This window comes from Oncorhynchus gorbuscha, linkage group LG03 (genome assembly GCF_021184085.1).
Source record: "Oncorhynchus gorbuscha isolate QuinsamMale2020 ecotype Even-year linkage group LG03, OgorEven_v1.0, whole genome shotgun sequence".
NCBI lineage: Eukaryota > Metazoa > Chordata > Actinopteri > Salmoniformes > Salmonidae > Oncorhynchus > Oncorhynchus gorbuscha.
This window is the reverse complement of record NC_060175.1, coordinates 100,115,398-100,136,134: the sequence shown is the minus strand read 5'-3', so window position 1 is coordinate 100,136,134 and position 20,737 is coordinate 100,115,398. Positions and strand designations below refer to the sequence as shown.

Below are 20,737 nucleotides of genomic sequence, written 5' to 3'. Positions count from 1 at the left end.
ATAACAACACATCAAAACATGAGCATGAAGAGAAGTGAGTTGTCGTCATGACAGGATGGGTAGACGTTCTTAATGTCTTCCCAGAGTTATCATAGGCCTAAAAGATCACGCAGGATGAACTATATACAGTGGGGCAAAAAAGTATTTAGTCAGCCACCAATTGTGCAAGTTCTCCCACTTAAAAAGATGAGAGAGGCCTGTCATTTTCATCATAGGTACACTTCAACTATGACAGACAAAATGAGAAAGAAAACAAATCGAGAAAATTCATTTTTAATGAATTTATTTGCAAATTATGGTGGAAAAAAAGTATTTGGTCAATAACAAAAGTTTATCTCAATACTTTGTTATATACCCTTTGTTGGCAATGACAGAGGTCAAATGTTTTCTGTAAGTCTTCACAAGGTTTTCACACACTATTGCTGGTATGTTGGCCCATTCTTCCATGCAGATCTCCTCAAGAGCAGTGCTGTTGCTGGGAAACGTGGACTTTCAACTCCCTCCAAAGATTTTCTATGGGGTTGAGATCTGGAGACTGGCTAGGCCACTCCAGGACCTTGAAATGCTTCTTACGAAGCCACTCCTTCGTTGCCTGGGCGGTGTGTTTGGGATCATTGTCATGCTGAAAGAACCAGCCACGTTTCATCTTCAATGCCGTTGCTGATGGAAGGAGGTTTTCACTCAAAATCTCATGATACATGGCCCCATTCATTCTTTCCTTTACACGGATCAGTCGTCCTGGTCCCTTTGCAGAAAAACAGCCCCAAAGCATGATGTTTCCACCCCCATGCTTCACAGTAGGTATGGTGTTCTTTGGATGCAACTCAGCATTCTTTGTCCTCCAAACACGATGAGTTGGGTTTTTACCAAAAAGTTATATTTTGGTTTCATCTGACATTCTCCCAATCTTCTTCTGGATCATCCAAACGCTCTCTAGCAAACTTCAGACGGGCCTGGACATGTACTGGCTTAAGCAGGGGAACACGTCTGGCACTGCAGGATTTGAGTCCCTGGCGGCGTAGTGTGTTACTGATGGCAGGCTTTTTTTACTTTGGCCCCTGCTCTCTGTAGGTCATTCACTAGATCCCCCCGTGTGGTTCTGGGATTTTTGCTCACCGTTCTTTGATCATTTTGACCCCACGGGGTGAGATCTTGCGTGGAGCCCCAGATCGAGGGAGATTATCAGTGGTCTTGTATGTCTTCCATTTCCTAATAATTGCTCCCACAGTGTCAGGATTTGGCCAGGGTTGTTCCGGTTTTTGGTCACTAGATGCCCCCATTGTGCCTTTTGACCTTTTGTTTTCCCTTGATCCCCATTATTATTTGTTTTACTCAGTTCTTTGCTCTGTGTTTGTATGTTAGCACCCAGCCCTAGTACTCTGTGAGCTCTTGTTGATCCCGGTGGACCCTCTTGTGGAGTTCTGTTTTTTTGTTCTTGTTTGTTTGTTTTTGAGTATCTTTTGAGGCTTTTTGTGCTGTGCCTTCCACCTTGTGGATTTGCCTTTTTGTCTTGGAGGATTGCCTTTGTTCTTGTGGAATTCCTTTTGAGGTTGTGGAGTTACATGTTTTCCTGAAGAACTTCACTTTTTACTTCATTAAATACACCGTCTCAAGTACTGCTGTGTCTGCCTCATCTTCTGGGTACTGCTGACTATTCGTGGCTCAGTTGGTTTAGTGACTGTTTCTCTCTCCGGAGACCCGGGTTCGTAACCGGGTCCTGACAGAAACACAGAGCCAGAAATGAACCCAGAGGCAGCCAGTTCCCAGGACCTTGTTGTCATGCTGTCCCACCACCAGGAGACTGTCCAATGCCACGAAGCCACCCTGGTTCAGCAAGAGGCCTTAATGGCTAGACATTCTCATCTTCTGTCGGAGATGCTGACTTCCATAAAGCAGATATCTGATCGACTTACCCCGGCAACAGTTCCCGTCCCAGTACCTCAGATTCACATACCCATGGCAGTTAACCCTCTGGCTGAACCTTGTCTTCCACCTCCCCAATGGTTCTCAGGTGATCCAAGTGCTTGTAAAGGGTTTCTCACCCAATGTTCTCTCTCCTTCGAGCTGCAACCCTTGTCGTTCCCCACCGACCGGTCTAAGATCGCATATATCATCACCCTGCTGTCGGAAAAATCCCTGGCCTGGGCTACTGCTGTGTGGGATGCCCATAGTTCCTGCTGTGCCAGCTACTCTGCCTTTGCTGAGGAATTCAAACGAGTGTTTCAAGGCCCAAGCAGTGGTCCTGACTCAGCCAAACAGCTCCTGACTCTCCACCAAGGTCGGCGCAGCGTGACGGACTATGCCATCCAGTTCCGCACGGTGGCAGCAGCGAGTGGCTGGAACAACGAGGTGCTCACGGTGTGCTTTCTGAAAGGCCTTTCCGACACTATCCAAGATGAACTGGCCACTCGGGAACCACCGGACAATCTCGAGTCCCTGATCAAGTTGGCCTCACGCATTGACCAGCGTCTGAGAGAGAGAGAACTCAACCATAGACCTCTAGCCCCTATCAGTCCCAGCTCCGAGTCCCCACCTTTATCCTTGCTGGCTCCACCGGAACCCATGCAGATTGGACGCATCTCCCAGGCTGAGAGAGACCGCCGGATGAGGGAGCGACGCTGTCTATATTGCGGCAAACCGGGCCATTTCCGTTCCACGTGTCCCGGGCTCCAGTGAAACGCTCTGTCCCGTACAGACCGGGGGGAACTGTAACGGGAAACATAACCTCCTCCCATCCGTCCAACTCCCGTCTGCTCATTCCAGTCACCCTTTCCTGGGACAACCACAAGCTTCACCTTCAAGCCTTGGTAGACTCTGGAGCCGCAGGTAACTTCATGGATGGTGTCTGGGCGAAGGAGAATGGCGTTCCCTCTGAACCTCTAAGTGACCCCATGAGGGTTACTACATTGGATGGAAGCCCTTTGGGATCTGGACTTGTCACTCATGTCACTACCTCCTTGCGACTTTCAGTTTCACAACACCAGGAATTGATGAACTTTCATTTGATCTCCTGTTCCGAGTTCCCTCTCGTCCTTGGATACCCCTGGCTTCACAGCCATAACCCTCACATCGACTGGTCTGTGGGCACTATCAAGCAGTGGGGTCCTACGTGCCAAGCTACTTGTATTTTCCCGAATTCCCCGAGTTCTACTCCCGAGTCTTTAGAATCCATCGACCTGACCCGAGTTCCCGAGTGTTACCATGACCTCAAACTGGTATTTAGCAAACAGAGGGCTACCATGCTACCACCCCATAGACCTTATGATTGCCCCATCAAACTGTTTCCGGGCACTTGCCCACCCAGGGGTCGGATCTTTTCCCTATCTCCACCCGAACGAGCTGCTATGGATACCTACATCAAGGACGCTCTGGAAGCAGGCCTCATGCGTCCATCCACCTCCCCGGCGGGAGCAGGGTTTTTCTTTGTGGCCAAGAAAGACGGTGGATTACGTCCTTGCATCGACTACCGGGGACTCAATGCCATAACCGTCCGTAACCGTTACCCGCTACCCCTTATGGCCACAGCCTTCGAGCTGCTCCAGGAAGCAGTTGTTTTCACTAAGCTTGACCTGCGGAACGCATACCATCTTGTGCGGATCAGACCTGGTGACGAGTGGAAGACCGCTTTCAACACGCCTACTGGTCACTATGAATACTTGGTGATGCCCTTCGGCCTGACCAACGCCCCAGCGGTGTTCCAAGCGCTCATAAACAATGTTCTTAGGGATATGCTTAACATATTTGTGTTCGTTTACTTGGATGACATCCTCATCTTTTCGAGCTCTCTTCAAGAACACACAAAGCATGTCAGACAAGTACGCAAATGCCTCCTAGACAGCCATCTGTACGTTAAGCCGGAAAAATGTGAAATCCATTCATCCCGAGTACAATTCCTGGGATTTGTAGTGGAACCCGGTCGAGTCCAAATGGACCCCAGGAAGGTAGGGGCGGTAGCGGATTGGCCCACCCCCAAATCCGTTAAGGAAGTTCAGCGTTTCCTGGGCTTCACTAACTTTTACCGCAAGTTCATCAAGAACTTCAGCTTGGTGGCAGCCCCTCTCTCAGCTTTAACCAAGGGTGGCAATGCAAGGTTTTTGTGGGGAAGAGAAGCTGAGACGGCCTTCCAAGGACTCAAGCAGCGCGTCCTCTCTGCTCCCATCCTGATACTACCGACTACGGATGAACCGTTTGTGGTGGAGGTAGACGCCTCAGAGGTTGGTGTTGGAGCTGTCCTGTCTCAGAGGGGTGAAGACAAGAAGCTTCATCCGTGCGCTTTCTTCTCACACCGGCTTACCCCGGCTGAGAGGAACTACGATGTGGGGGATCGTGAACTCCTAGCGGTTAAGATGGCATTGAAGGAATGGAGACACTGGCTCGAGGGGGCATCTCACCTGTTTCAAGTGCTTACGGACCACAAAAATCTGGAGTATATCCAGCAGGCGAAGCGGTTGAACTCTAGACAAGCTAGATGGTCTCTTTTCTTCAATCGATTCCAGTTTATCCTCACCTATCGGCCTGGGTCGAAGAATCTCAAACCGGATGCCCTGTCCCGAGTCTACGCTCCTGCCATTCGAGATGACACGGACATGCCTGTCCTTCCTGCTGCTAAGATCGTGGCTCCGATCTCGTGGCAAGTTGAGGATACCGTGAGACGAGCTCAAGCTATTGAACCGGACCCGAAAGGAGGTCCTGCCAATTGGTTGTTTGTCCCCAAGGCAGTGAGGACTCAGGTCCTTCTGTGGGGGCACTCCTCTCGCCTCACCTGTCACCCGGGCGTAGGTCGCACCTTGGAGTTCATCCAGCGTAAGTTCTGGTGGCCTACCATAAGAGAAGACGTTGCCACTTTCGTCAAAGCTTGCCCCGTGTGCTGCCAGGGCAAATCTTCTCACCTCCGCCCACAAGGACTCCTTCACCCTTTACCTGTTCCCCACAGACCCTGGTCCCATATCTCGTTGGACTTTATTACTGGCCTTCCTCCATCCCATGGCAATACTACTATCCTAGTCATAATCGACAGGTTTTCAAAGGCGGCCAGGTTCGTCCCTCTGACTAAGTTACCTTCTGCCAAGGAAACGGCTGAGTTGGTAATTAATCATGTGTTCCGAGTCTTCGGCATTCCTCAAGATATGGTTTCTGACAGAGGTCCCCAGTTCGCCTCTAGGTTTTGGAAGGCCTTCTGCCAACTCATGGGGGCTTCTGCCAGTCTATCTTCAGGGTACCATCCGGAGTCCAACGGCCAAACAGAGAGGATGAATCAAGAGCTGGAAACCACCCTCCGATGTATGACTCGTAACAACCCGTCCACATGGTCGTCCTTCATTGTTTGGGCCGAATACACGCACAACACCTTGCGCTCCTCCTCCACTGGTATGTCCCCGCACGAGTGTCAGTTTGGCTATGCCCCTCCATTGTTCGCGGACCAGGAGGCAGAAGTCAGAGTGCCTTCAGCCTTGAAGTTCGTCAGACGCTGTCGGCTTATGTGGAGGAAGACCCGTCTTAATCTTATGCGTTCCTCACAGAGGTACCAACAACAAGCCAACAGACGTCGCCATCCCGGGCCTACCCTGCGCCCCGGCCAGAGAGTCTGGCTCTCCACAAGAGACTTACCACTATGGGTGGAGTCTCGCAAGCTGTCCCAAAAATACATTGGTCCCTTTAAGGTTGCCAGGAGAGTTAACCCTGTTTCTTATCGCCTACACTTACCCAGATCCCTTAAGATTAATCCCACGTTTCACATTTCCTTATTAAAACCTGTTGTTTTTTCTCCCCTTGTCCCGGCAGACAGACCTCCCCCTCCGCCTCGTGTCATTGGAGGCCAGCCGGCTTATACCGTCCATCGGATACTGGATTCCCGCCGGGTGCAGCGGTCCTGGCAGTATCTGGTGGACTGGGAAGGCTACGGTCCCGAGGAGCGCTCCTGGGTTCCTGCCAAAGACATACTGGACCCTGACCTCATTCGTCAGTTCAGGGCCCTCCACCCTGAGAGAGCTGGTAGGAACGTCAGGAGCCGTTCCTAGGGGGGGGATTCTGTCAGGATTTGGCCAGGGTTGTTCCGGTTTTTGGTCACTAGATGCCCCCATTGTGCCTTTTTAGCTTTTGTTTTCCCTTGATCCCCATTATTATTTGCACCTGTGCCTCGTTTCCCCTGATTGTATTTAAACCCTTTGTTTTACTCAGTTCTTTGCTCTGTGTTTGTATGTTAGCACCCAGCCCTAGTACTCTGTGAGCTCTTGTTGATCCCGGTGGACTCTCTTGTGGAATTCTGTTTTTTTGTTCTTGTTTGTGGATTTGCCTTTTTGTCTTGGAGGATTGCCTTTGTTCTTGTGGAATTCCTTTTGAGGTTGTGGAGTTACATGTTTTCCTGAAGAACTTTACTTTTTACTTCATTAAATACACCGTCTCCAGTACTGCTGTGTCTGCCTCATCTTCTGGGTTCTGCTGACTATTTGTGGCTCAGTTGGTTTAGTGACTGTTTCTCACTCCGGAGACCCGGGTTCGTAACCGGGTCCTGACACACAGTTGATTTCTTCAAACCAAGCTGCTAACCTATTGCAGATTCAGTCTTCCCAGCCTGGTGCTGGTCTATAATTTTGTTTCTGGTGTCCTGTGACAGCTCTTTGATTTGGAGTGTGACTGTTTGAGATTGTGGACAGGTGTCTTTTATACTGATAACAAGTTCAAACAGGTGCCATTAATACAGGCAACGAGTGGAGGACAAGAGGAGCCTCTTAAAGAGTCTGTGAGAGCCAGAAATTTTGCTTGTTTGTAGGTGACCAAATACTTATTTTCCACCATCATTTGCAAATAAATTCATTAAAAATCCTACAATATGATTATTTGGATTTCTTTCCCTCATTTTGTCTGTCATAGTTGAAGTATACCCATGATGAAAATGACAGGCCTCTCTCATCTTTTTAAGTGGGTGAACTTGCACAATTGGTGGCTGACTAAATACTTCAATGTGCAGGAACACGAGGTAATAACTTGGCTATACACAGGCGGTACCAGTACCAAGTCAATGTGCAGGAACACGAGGTAATAACTTGGTGATACACAGGGGGTACCAGTACCAAGTCAATGTGCAGGGATATGAGGTAATTACTTGGTGATACACAGGGGGTACCAGTACCAAGTCAATGTGCAGGGATATGAGGTAATAACTTGGTGATACACAGGGGGTACCAGTACCAAGTCAATGTGCAGGGACATGAGGGGTACCAGTACCAAGTCAATGTGCAGGGATAACTTGGTGAGGGGGTAATCAACAGGGATATGAGGTAATAACTTGGTGATACACAGGGGGTACCAGTACCAAGTCAATGTGCAGGGATATGAGGTAATAACTTGGTGATACACAGGGGGTACCAGTACCAAGTCAATGTGCAGGGATATGAGGAGTGTAATTACAAGTCGATACTTGCCGATACACAGGGGTACCAGTACCAAGTCAATGTGCAGGGATATGAGGTAATTACTTGGCGATACACAGGGGGTACCAGTACCAAGTCAATGTGCAGGGATATGAGGTAATTGAGGTGGATATGTACATATAGGTAGGGTTAAAGTGACTAGGTGAAAGGATATATAATAAACAGTAGCAGCAGCGTACAGGACCTTCAGAAATTATTCACACCCCTTGACTTTATACACATTTTGTTGTTACAGGAAAACCTGGTTCAGTCTGCTTTCCACCAGACACTGGGAGATTCATTCACCTTTCAGCAGGACAATGACCTAAAACACAAGGCCAAATCTACACTGGAGATGCTTACCAAGAAGACAGTGAAGGTTCCTGAATGTCCGAGTAATAGCTTTGACTTAAATCTGCTTGAAAACATACGGCTCAGACCTGAAAATGGCTGTCTAGCAATGATCAACAACCAATTTGACAGAGCTTGAAGAATTTAGAAAATAATCATGTGCAAATGTTGCACAATCCAGGTGTGGAAAGCTCTTATAGACTTACCCAGAAACACTCACAGCTGTAATCGCTCTTAGAGACTTACCCAGAAACACTCACAGCTGTAATCACTCTTAGAGACTTACCCAGAAAGACTCACAGCTGTAATCACTCTTAGAGACTTACCCAGAAAGACTCACAGCTGTAATCGCTCTGAGAGACTTACCCAGAAAGACTCACAGCTGTTGACTTACCCAGAAACACTCACAGCTGTAATCGCTCTTATAGACTTACCCAGAAACACTCACAGCTGTAATCACTCTTAGAGACTTACCCAGAAACACTCACAGCTGTAATCACTCTTAGAGACTTACCCAGAAACACTCACAGCTGTAATCACTCTTAGAGACTTACCCAGAAAGACTCACAGCTGTAATCGCTCTGAGAGACTTACCCAGAAAGACTCACAGCTGTAATCACTCTTATAGACTTACCCAGAAAGACTCACAGCTGTAATCACTCTTAGAGACTTACCCAGAAACACTCACAGCTGTAATCACTCTGAGAGACTTACCCAGAAAGACTCACAGCTGCCAGAAACACTCACAGCTGTAATCACTCTTAGAGACTTACCCAGACAGCTGTAATCACTCTTATAGAAAGAAACACTCACAGCTGTAATCACTCTTAGAGACTTAATCCCAGAAAGACTCACAGCTGTAATCGCTCTGAGAGACTTACCCAGAAAGACTCACAGCTGTAATCTACCCAGAAAGACTCACAGCTAATACTCTTAGACTTACCCAGAAAGACTCACAGCTGTAATCGCTCTGAGAGACTTACCCAGAAAGACTCACAGCTGTAATCTCTCTTATAGACTTACCCAGAAACACTCACAGCTGTAATCACTCTTAGAGACTTACCCAGAAAGACTCACAGCTGTAATCGCTCTGAGAGACTTACCCAGAAAGACTCACAGCTGTAATCACTCTTAGAGACTTACCCAGAAAGACTCACAGCTGTAATCGCTGCCAAAGGGGATTCTACAAAGTATTGACTCAGGGGTTTGAATAGTTACATTTTCAATAAATGTGTAGAAATTCTAAAAACATGTTGCTTTCACTTTGCCATTATGGGGTATTGTCTGTAGAAAAAAAATATATATTTAATTCAGTTTTACATTCAGGCTGTAACACAACAAAAAGTCAAGGGGTATGAATACTTTCTGAAGGCACTGTACTGTATGTGATGAATCAAAAGAGTTTGGTGCAAAAAGGGTCAATGCACATTGTTAATTAGTTAACCAATAGCTATCCGGACAAACTATTAGCAGTCTTATGGCTTGTGGGTAGAAGCTGCTCAGGGTCCTGTTGGTTCCAGACTGCCAGGTCACTGACTATAGGCTGTCTTGACCAATCAGATTAATAGAAATCGCAGTATTGAACTGCGACAGATACAAGCAAAAACTCTTTACATAAATGTTGTAGCAGCCTACACCTAAACATTAGCGACCTGACATGCTGTACTGCATGGAAACGAGACGATTCTTCAGTCGGATCAACTGTCGGCTACTAACAACAGCAGCTGCATACAGTCTACTATCCAAAGTGCTAATTTCAGGCAGCGCTGATAGGGATATTTTAGACCAACAAAATCTGGTTTTAGCAGTAACACAGTTGGTTATGGTATGAATTTTGACAGCGGAAACGCAGCCCATCCCGCCCGTGACGCACACTGACCATATGACCAGGACCAAGAGTAGACTAACGTGATTTTGGTGCCTGTATAGTTCGTATTTGCTTAAAAACCAAGCATAGCCTCCCTCCTCTCAAATATATATATATATTTTTTTTTTGCCCAATGCAATCGCAAAGTAGTCAAGACTGTCGACAAAGGGTTTGGCTCCTGAGACTGATTGGAAATAAATCTTAATCACCAAAGCTTTATTAAAACATCAAATTTGAGAGGAGTTGACAGTTGCGCCATACAGATGTTTGATGTACTGTTTACACACATGGTTGATAATTCAACAACTGAGACATAAACTGAACAAGTTCCACAGACATGTGACTAACAGAAATGTAATAATGTGTCCCTGAACAAAGGGGGGGGGTCAAAATCAAAAGGAACAGTCAGTATCTGGCGTGGCCACTAACTGCATTAAGTACTGCAGTGCATCTCCTCCTCATGGACTGCACCAGATTTGCCAGTTCTTACTGTAAGATGTTACCCCACTCTTCCACCAAGGCACCTGCAAGTTCCCGGACATTTCTGGGGGGAATGGCCATAGCCCTCACCCTCCGATCCAACAGGTCTCAGACGTGTTCAATTGGATGGAGATCTGGGCTCTTTGCTGGCCATGGCAGAACACTGACATTCCTCTCTTGCAGGAAGTCCTCCACAATTAAGGTGCCACCAACCTCCTGTGGTTAGAAGCTTTCTCACTGGGCACAAACTGGATGATTCAATGTTGTTTCCATGTAATTTCAGCAAAAAAAGTCTGTTTTTCCTTCTGATGACATTGAATCAAAATGGGAAACTATTTGGATTTACCAAAAAGTCATCAACATAAATTTGGGTATTTCTTTCTCATCCAATGTTTACCTAAATCCAAAGACATAATTCAAAAATGTTATTGATTTCACTTGAATTCACATAGACGTTGAATTGACATTGACTAAAGCCCAGTGGGTTCAGTTACCTACAGTTACAACATCCAACTCATTCTGTAGTGTTTGGTTAACTAGGGCAATGCATTACAATGAATTAAGCATGTAGATTAGTTTATGCCGGAGTAGACCGGGTTGGAAGAAGGTTTTTGGTCATTAGGCGATAACGTAAGTTCAATTTACAGAACAAAAGATGCTCTCATCTCAGAGTAATTGTTCTCAACTCAAGGATTTTCATTATGTGAGAGCAAATAACTGAAATGAAGACCTTAGACATTATTAAGTGTTGAATACAATGAGATACTGTATCAGTTTACTTTGATAGGCATTAGTGTACGAACAAGCTTTGTGACCACGGATCCATAGCTACAATTACTGTAGCTCTGCCTCCCCAGTAGACTCCAGTAATACAATGCCATACTAAAAGCCAATCCGACATTCTCACATTCTCTTTTCGTGTTAATAAGAAAAGCAAAATACATTAGTCATGAGGAATGGTGAGATTACGTCGCTAAAAAGCTGCTTGGTTGTTAGTTGAAAAGCTTTTGGCTTAGTTTATTATCCCTGAAAAAGAGAACGGAACGACCATACACCACAGTACTGTGAACTCATACACCACAGTACTGTGAACTCATACACCACAGTACTGTGAACCCATACACCACAGTACTGTGAACTCATACACCACAGTACTGTGAACCCATACACCACAGTACTGTGAACCCATACACCACAGTACTGTGAACTCATACACCACAGTACTGTGAACCCATACACCACAGTACTGTGAACTCATACACCACAGTACTGTGAACTCATACACCACAGTACTGTGAACTCATACACCACAGTACTGTGAACCCCCCATACACCACAGTACTGTGAACTCATACACCACAGTACTGTGAACTCATACACCACAGTACTGTGAACTCATACACCACAGTACTGTGAACTCATACACCACAGTACTGTGAACTCATACACCACAGTACTGTGAACTACACCACAGTACTGTGAACTCATACACCACAGTACTGTGAACTCATACACCACAGTACTGTGAACCCATACACCACAGTACTGTGAACTCATACACCACAGTACTGTGAACTCATACACCACAGTACTGTGAACCCATACACCACAGTACTGTGAACTCATACACCACAGTACTGTGAACCCATACACCACAGTACTGTGAACTCATACACCACAGTACTGTGAACTCATACACCACAGTACTGTGAACTCATACACCACAGTACTGTGAACTCATACACCACAGTACTGTGAACTCATACACCACAGTACTGTGAACTCATACACCACAGTACTGTGAACTCATACACCACAGTACTGTGAACTCATACACCACAGTACTGTGAACTCATACACCACAGTACTGTGAACTCATACACCACAGTACTGTGAACTCATACACCACAGTACTGTGAACTCATACACCACAGTACTGTGAACTCATACACCACAGTACTGTGAACTCATACACCACAGTACTGTGAACTCATACACCACAGTACTGTGAACTCATACACCACAGTACTGTGAACTCATACACCACAGTACTGTGAACTCATACACCACAGTACTGTGAACCCATACACCACAGTACTGTGAACTCATACACCACAGTACTGTGAACTCATACACCACAGTACTGTGAACTCATACACCACAGTATTCAAAAGGGTTCAAGTACTATTTTAAATCTTCCACAAACATTGAGCGTTATGCATTAGCTCGCCTGGAGTGCCAGGTGCACAAGGTTTGCACTTTTGGGACGTTTCTATTAGTTCCATTGCGACAGGGAGAGCTCAATCAAAAATAATAATAATAATAAATTAAACATTTTATAGCGCTTTTCATTACAGACAGATTCTCAAAGCGCTTGTTAAGCTAAATAAACAAACAGAAGTCATGTAAAAAGAAATATAGGCTACAACAATAGCTAGATCAGATAGATCCAAGTTAGCTCGAGTACTTCTTGAAGCCTCCGGATGGGCAGACGCAGTCTTGAGAGGATCAGAAAGGTCATAGCCATATGGTCAGTGGAGGTAGTGGACAGGTCTGTATGCCCACAGGCAGGCAATCAAGCACAGCTTACGTTTTTTGAAATGATTTCAAACATTATTTGAACCCAGATCTGGACCATACAACACCACAGTATGGTAAATTTGAACTCCTAGAGAGGTCTTGCTGCATTATTGCCCCTCACTCACTGGACATCAAACAACTCTGTTTGGAACTAACAGATCATCACTAGCTGTTTGGATTTAGTTAGAGGAACACATATCCCACTGGGCACCCTACGTCATTTCAACATGGATAATTGGGTAGTATTTGGTTGAGATGTTGATCAATGAGATTACAACCTACAGTACCAGTCAAAAGTTTGTCTTTATTTTTTTACTATTTTCTACATTGTAGAATAATAGTGAAGACATCAAAACTATGAAATAACACACATGGAATCATGTAATAACCGAAAAAAGTGTTAAAACAAAATATATATTTGAGATTCTTCAAAGTAGCCACCCTTTGCCTTAATGACAGCTTTGCGCACTCTTGGCATTCTTTCAACCAGCTTCACCTGGAATGCTTTTCAAAATGTGAACCATTTCATTGGTTTTACAGTGAGTTCCAAAACCATTGGGGCAGTGAGACATTTATTTGAAATATTTTGGTTCTGTAATCCAGCACTTTGCATTTAAAATGATACAATGACGGAGGTTAAAGTAGCAGACTGTCAGCTATAATTTGAGGGTATTTTCATCCATATTGGGTGAACCATTTAGAAATTACAGCACTTTTTGTACATAGTCCCATTTTAGGGGACCAAAAGTACTGGGACAAATTAACTTGCGTGTATTAAAGTAGTCAAAAGTTTAGTATTTGGTCCCATATTCTTAGCATGCAATGATTACATCAAGCTTGTGACTCTACACACTTGATGGATGCGTGTGCTGTTTGTTTAGGTTGTGTATCAGATTATTTTGTGCCTAATATAAATGAATGGTAAATAATGTCATTTTAGAGTCACTTTTAATGTAAATAAGAATATAATATGTTTCTTAACACTTTGACATTAATGTGGATCCTACCATGATTACAGATAGTCCTGAATGAACCATGAATAATGACGATTAAGTTACAGACACACAAATATCAACCCCCCCAGAAACTGCTAACCTCCCCTATTGTAAGGGTGAGAGGTTAGCATGTTTTTGGTGGTATGATATTTGAGCTTCACAAGCTTGATGTTATCATTGTGTGCTAGGAATATGGCACCAAACACTAAACTTTTGACTATTTTCATACACATACAGCACAAGTGAATTTGTCCCAATAATTTTGGTCCTCTAAAAGAGGGGAACTATGTACAAAAAGTGCTATAATTTCTAAACGGTTCACCCGAAATGAATGAAAATAACCTGAAATTAAAGTTGACGGTATGCACTTTAAACCCATAGTCGTTGTATCATTTTAAATCCAAAGTGCTGGAATACAGAGCCAGAACAACAAAACAATGCCACTCTCCCAATACTTTTGGAGCTCACTGTAGGTTAGAAATCGGGTTTAAAAAAAAGACAAACATTCCTTTATATGAATTACTTTTTGCTAATCCAATCAGTTTTTCACGTTGATTAAACGTGACCCCATTGTATTTTGAGTCGTTGAAAAGACGTGTAAACAACGTTGATGCAATCAATTTGTGCCCGGTGGGAAAACACTCAATTGTTGTGTATTTGTGAGTAAAAAATGTATATATGTTAAAGCCTAATCACTAAAACCCTATAACAAATAAATACATAACTGCAAAAACACTTGTCTAGAACAATAACTTTTGATTAATTATGACTGAAATACAGTCTATTTAGTATACTTATATACATACCTTAATTTTCAATAAGATTCTGACCAATTTCCTTCTTGATTTGACATAGGAACGTCAGTAAATACAAAGGTGGTGTTCTGCGCTCGAGGAGATGGAGATTCCTACACTTGAGGTGCGCGATCCATCCTTTTGATAGTGCACTTGAAAGGAGGCCTACTTGGAGAAGTTTCCTTTGCATATAATTCTACAGAACAGGACCCGTTCACTTGATGGCAGTGAGGGTGAAGTCGCCATAATAACTTTAGTTCAACGTTTCAATTCCGTCCTCTGAGTTGCGACTCAAACTCCACCACCTCAACAGTCAACAGCAAATTGGCGATGAAGTGAGAGAGGTCGCGTGAACCAAAGCCGCCCTCCACAGGGACTGACACGTGATTGAAACGTGGAGATCTCTCTGAAAACCTCCCAACGTAGAAAAACAACGTCTGCTCTGCTGTCAAAACATCATGCTAAAAACTTGGCCAGTAGGTTAATGTAGAGCTAGGCTATTAGCTGAGAACCATTACAGAGTCGGAGATTGGGGTGAGTCTTTCTGCAGGTTGACACAGACAGTCAGCCAGCCAGCCAGCCCAGGCGGAATCGCTGACTGCAGTGTTCTCTCTGCAGCTAACGGGACATCCCATCCACTGCAGAGAAACATTAGCGCAATATCTTATCTGTGTCACCTGAACTCAAATTGTGTAATAATGAGAGATGATATAATGGTATACAACTATATAACTTTTCTAGGTTTTGACACGAATACCTCCTACCACACCTAGGCCTATTATTTGCACAGAATTACCTCTGCAGGACGCGCTTGCTAAGAGAAATGCTGAACCATCTAAAGGAGAAAATAAAAGACTTGACATGGAGAAGGTTAGAAGATTCATCCATATTCCAGTTAAAGTTTATCTGAAACGCTCTAGAAATAAATGCATTGAACTGGAAATGCATTCGCTGGAAGCATGGGCACCTGTTGAGACATGTGAACTGTGAATATTCACACACGTAAAACGTGTGTAACGTATAACAATTAAACGAGAGAGGTGAGGGAGAGAAAGAGAGAGAGCAGCTGAACGATACATAAATCACACTCAGAGGCTCATACAATTTTTTTTTTTGAGGGAGCACTGATTGCTAAAATCCATATCTGTGAGTTAACTCATCACTAAAATAAAGATTTTCGGAATATACATAAAACAACTGGGGGGGGGGCTCTGATACATGTTACACACTTGAGTGAGCACTGTACAACAAATATAGGTTCATCGTCGTCATCATGTTTACCGTCAGCCAACAAATTCAGTCCTGGTGTCTGTCTCTGCCATGGTCATGTACACACGGATTGCAAATGAGTCCCAAATAGCACCCTATTCTCCATTTAATGCACTAATTTCTTAACTATAGTTCATTGGGAATAGGATGCCGTTGAAACAACAGCTTCTATCCCAAGGCCATCAGACTGTTAAACAGCCATCAGTAGCCAGCTTCCACCCTGTTACGCAACCCTGCTGCCCTATATACATAGACATGGAATCACTAGTCACTTTAATAGTGTTTACATACTGCTTTACTCATCTCATATGTATATACTGTATTCTATTCTACTGTATTTTAGTCAATGCCATTCCAACATCACTCGATCTAACATTTATATATTTCTGAATTCCATTCTTTTACTTTCAGATTTGTTTGTATTGTTGTGAATTGTTAGATATTACTACACTGTTGGAGCTAGAAACACAAGCATTTCACTACACCTGCAATAACATCTGCTAAATGTGTATGTGACCAATAAAATGTGATTTGATTTTGGTTATTGGTGACCTTCAGGCTGTAATGGAGACTGTGAGAGGTGGCCCAGACTCAATGTTCAACTCCTGTAGGCTTGTAGGTCAAGTTTACTTACTCATCCCACAAGAGGGAAATGTGTCACACCACTCATTTGAAAACAGACAGCACTTAAGAGAGTGAACTGTGATGAGGACTCGATGTTCATCTGTCAAGTATCCTAACGAGGGGTACGTTCATTTGGCATTCTTCACAATTGCACTAAAAACTAGGATCTCGGTCCAGCCAGTACAGTGTGACATAACTAAGTCCCCCCGACGTGGCTGTACACTTTTTACTACTGAACAGACACCATAACAAAAGTGAAAAATTGCATATTGATGTTACATTGCTTTTAATATGTATACAATATATCTACAGGAATTTGAAATCAGACATGATTGCAGATTAAAAATGTCCCAAAAAGTAATTGCCAGGTCAACAAATATTGATACAAAAACTGATCAGACCTATTAACTTACAAAACATAACTCAAATAGTATGGAGTCGACTTTTAAATATGACTCGTGGCCAAACAGACAGTTGAAGAAATGGAATCTTCTAACACCTGCATGTGACCTCCTAGATCCAGATAATGTATTCTGCCCTACCAAGCAAAACAACAGTAACTGCTCATTTGGTCAAAAATTAGTTAGTCATTTTTTCTACATTACGTACATTCTTAATCATGTAGACAAGTAATCCTGCCTCCATTGTATTGTGTGTTGGAGGAAATGGGGGTCATGTTTGCAGTAACTGCTAAACCAAGGTAAATAAAAGCCATTTTTCTCAGTTCCAAGCAGTTACTGCCTTTTTGCTTGGTAGGGCAGTATTGTGTGGGATTATTTAGCATTAGTGAACAAACAGCTTTACAAACAGAAACAGACTCCTCCATCTTCATCGGGCGACTTCATGACGACATCTTATGAACAGCTACTGTGATGGTGCCATGTGCTCTCACTAGAATATTCCTGTGGGAAAAACAAACAATATGGCCCGTGGCCAATCAATTGCATTTCAATCAAGACATTACTAAACTACAAAACTGATCCTTGATCAGCAGAAACTGACCAACTCTGGCTCTGCTCGACATGCCATTAAATACCATAGGCAGCATGCCATGGTATAATTTGCATTCACAGGATGCTGCCATGTGATCTTTTCCCATTTAAGCTGTCCATCATTATAAATATAGCATGTTGCCCACTGGGGATCAGTGTTTTATGCCTATGTCTTGAACATAGTTTCAAATGAGTTGTTTTGACTGCTCAGATATATGCACAGTGCAATGTAAAGGTGAAGTTCAGGGAACTATATGAAGCTGTACACACATACCTATGATGTCCACAAGGTGGCAGCACAGTCAAAGAAACCCTAACTAGACAACAAGACATGCATGCACTTTGCAGATAAGCTCCCAGTCAGGGTCCCAAATCCACCCCTAGTTCCTACCTATGCCCGCCATGTAGCTGTGGAAAAACTTGCAAAGGTATCAGCAACATGATAATATGTCAGGCCTTTTCCTCTGATGGAAAGGCTGGGCAGACTCTGCATCATTATCTATCCAATAGTTTACTACAATCCATACAAGTGGGAAAGAGGAAGGTGCTAGAAACTCTATTTGTAAATAGTAAATGGACCATTTAAACTGGTTATATAACTACGGTGAGTTCATTTTGAAATCTCTACCAACCCGGGGCACCAAACGATTCAAAAGGAACTCGCCCCTAATATTGACTCCTGATTGGATGTGGTTCCTCACCCCGAATCTGACTCCAGACACACTGTGGGGCTGTCTGTAGGGTCTTTGGTGAGAGAGGCTACCTGTCTGGCCAGTACAGACACCACTCCACCATGCTCATCAGACAGAGAGCCACGACCTGAAATAAACACAAGACAAAGTAGACTCAGATTCAGTCATATGGAAGAACAGAGCAAAATGTAGGCTGATCTTGTGGTAAGTTCACTTGTATCAAATGGGGGACTGATACATTACCAAGGCCCTGTATTCAATAGCATATCTCTACCGATGGCGGGAACAACACAAAAAACTCAGATTATGTAAAAATAGGGTCTAAGCTTCAACGAATATGCGAATATGAATAATTTTGGGGGGGGATTTGACATGTTTTTAGATAATTTGCATTTAAGGTATAAAAAAAAATGACATGCTTACAAAAAAAATTCTGTACAAAAAAAATGCATGAAATAGTTTGACCACCCTGTTTATAAACGTTTAAATTCTATCAATCTCAACCGTTTCTCTTTTTCCAGTGATAAAGACATGTCTCATGGTATGGTGGAGTTACCCCATTGATAGACGCTAACTACCTTTAGTGCCTATGCTAGAAGGCATCTTCTTCCCAGGTGGCTTTTGTTAATCAACCTGACGCTCGGTCTAAACGTGAACACGCATCGCTTGCCGGTGTGGTTTTTCAAAACATAAAAGGAACATATCTTTCATATCAGCGAGAAATATATATTTTTAAACTAAATGTTCAATTACTACACACCTTTATAGGGCTAGTGTTCCCACACGGCCATATCTCCATGTTACGGCATATGCTTACGGAAGACCGACAGAAGACAGGTGTACTAATGAGCTATAGCATGCACCCGACACATGTGTGTTTAACGGAAGAATGACACCAGAAACGTGTTGGAATAGAAAAATACAGTAGGCTGCAACTGTGATAAATCCGGTTAAAACAGTAAGTGTGTATTTTGCATTTGTGAAATGATTTCTGACGCGATATTAAAAAGGGCTTTATGTTTATTGAACAGTATCACTATTGAGAATTGATTAGATGGGAGTATCAGGATGTTTTGGCTGCCAGAGCCAGTCTAGCTCTGAAAGGAACACAGGATCCAAGGTAGACGTCACGAGATGACGTTGCAACGAGTAACTATTGAGATGCATGACTTGGTTCACAGCGTGGTTGTCAGGTCACCAACATATAGAGGAGAAGTTGGGCCACGCACACCTAGTTGTGGAAATTACCAAACTGTGCGGTTTACCTTCTGCATCTATTTCATGTCGCCGAGTCTACCTTTAAGGAGTAATGTTTTGCTCGCCTACACATCTTTAAGAGTACATTATTGGGCTATGGTTGGGTATGCAAAAATAGGTCTACTTTGTACACGGTGCTCTCTTGAATGTTTTGTTATTCGGGTACAAAATGTCACTTTTTATTAGCAATTCTACAATGGTAAAATATGTATGGAAGGTTTCGTTCCATACAAAGAGAGGTGCTGTCAAAAAGTGATTGAATTCAAATGGATTTACCCCGTACCAAAGAACAAGCTTGGGCTATAGCTACTATTCATTTTACTTATTGCATTATCTAATATTTGTAACGTTAGCTACTGCCATTTCAAGGGGATATTTTCACACTTTTCAAACACCGTCAGTCAAATGTTTGCCTGCTGAATAATAAGATAATGAAAATAACAAGAAATTGGTCTTTTACTTACAGCCTAGAATATGTCCCTGTTGGTCGGTGCAGAGAACTCCGATAATGGCTGGATTTTTCATGCTATCAAAACGACATGGATACACGTTTCAGGAATGTTTACACAAAATGTAACGGTTTTGGACGAGTCTCGATCAGATAATCACTTACGTATCATCAAGATGTAGCTCGAGGGTCGACTCCATGATAACAAAAGCCTAAATCGAGTTAACTGCAGTTAATACATTTGCTATTTTGCAAGAAATTGTTTGTGATTGTCTGCTTCCTGACTTTTTTCTCGAACTCACGTGATACGCATTCCTACGGAAACGCGCGAAGGCAAAATTACACCAACCGCGATTCCTCTGGTTTTTCATTAATGGGAAAGGACTCGGATTGGGAGAAATAACACAATGTTATAACATTCAAACAGACATCGGTGGTAAAGCAACGTAAGAACAGTTGTTTTTTTCTCCCAAAAGCAATAGATATACAATGTCAACAATGAACTATATTTTTGGTAAGTGGCTATCCTTTACCAAATAGGCCAGGGAGCTTCAAGCTTTTCTTGCTTAGGGACCACAACCCAGGCAAACTGGGGACCCCAGGGACCCACCTCATTTTAGCAAGAAAAAATTTGATCACATGTCTTGTCTTATTATCAGGTGAATGGCGGTGTCAAGGAAAAGTAGACATAATGAACATTTAAAAAAAATGTATAGATTTGGTAGAGGAAGTGTAAACTCTAACATAGCCTATTGCTGGTTAAAGGTAACTCCAAACGCATTTTTGCAAATAGCAGCTGTTTATCTGGTTAAACAAAGGTTAGCCATGTGTTGGTAAAAATGTATGTCCAAGACAAGAAAGCTGACCAGTAGCATTTTTCCCCCTCTACTGGTAGGTCAGTGAGTGTAAATTAGCCACAATGAGTGAAATAGTTGAGAATATCTTCTTTAAACTATATTATTTCATCTTTGTCTACTGT

General features: G+C 43.4%; 1 protein-coding gene across 1 annotated transcript; it reads right to left on the bottom strand.

Moving 5' to 3' along the window:
- Nucleotides 1-16,638: 16,638 nt before the first annotated feature.
- On the bottom strand, nt 16,639-20,085 carry lamtor5 (late endosomal/lysosomal adaptor, MAPK and MTOR activator 5). The gene is made up of 4 exons (XM_046337890.1): nt 19,924-20,085; nt 19,775-19,836; nt 18,063-18,180; nt 16,639-17,271 (listed from the first exon to the last, which is right to left on the bottom strand). The coding sequence occupies exons 1-4, from the start codon at nt 19,956-19,958 to the stop codon at nt 17,211-17,213; spliced, it is 276 nt and encodes a 91-aa protein (XP_046193846.1). The 5' UTR covers nt 19,959-20,085; the 3' UTR covers nt 16,639-17,210.
- Nucleotides 20,086-20,737: the final 652 nt, after the last annotated feature.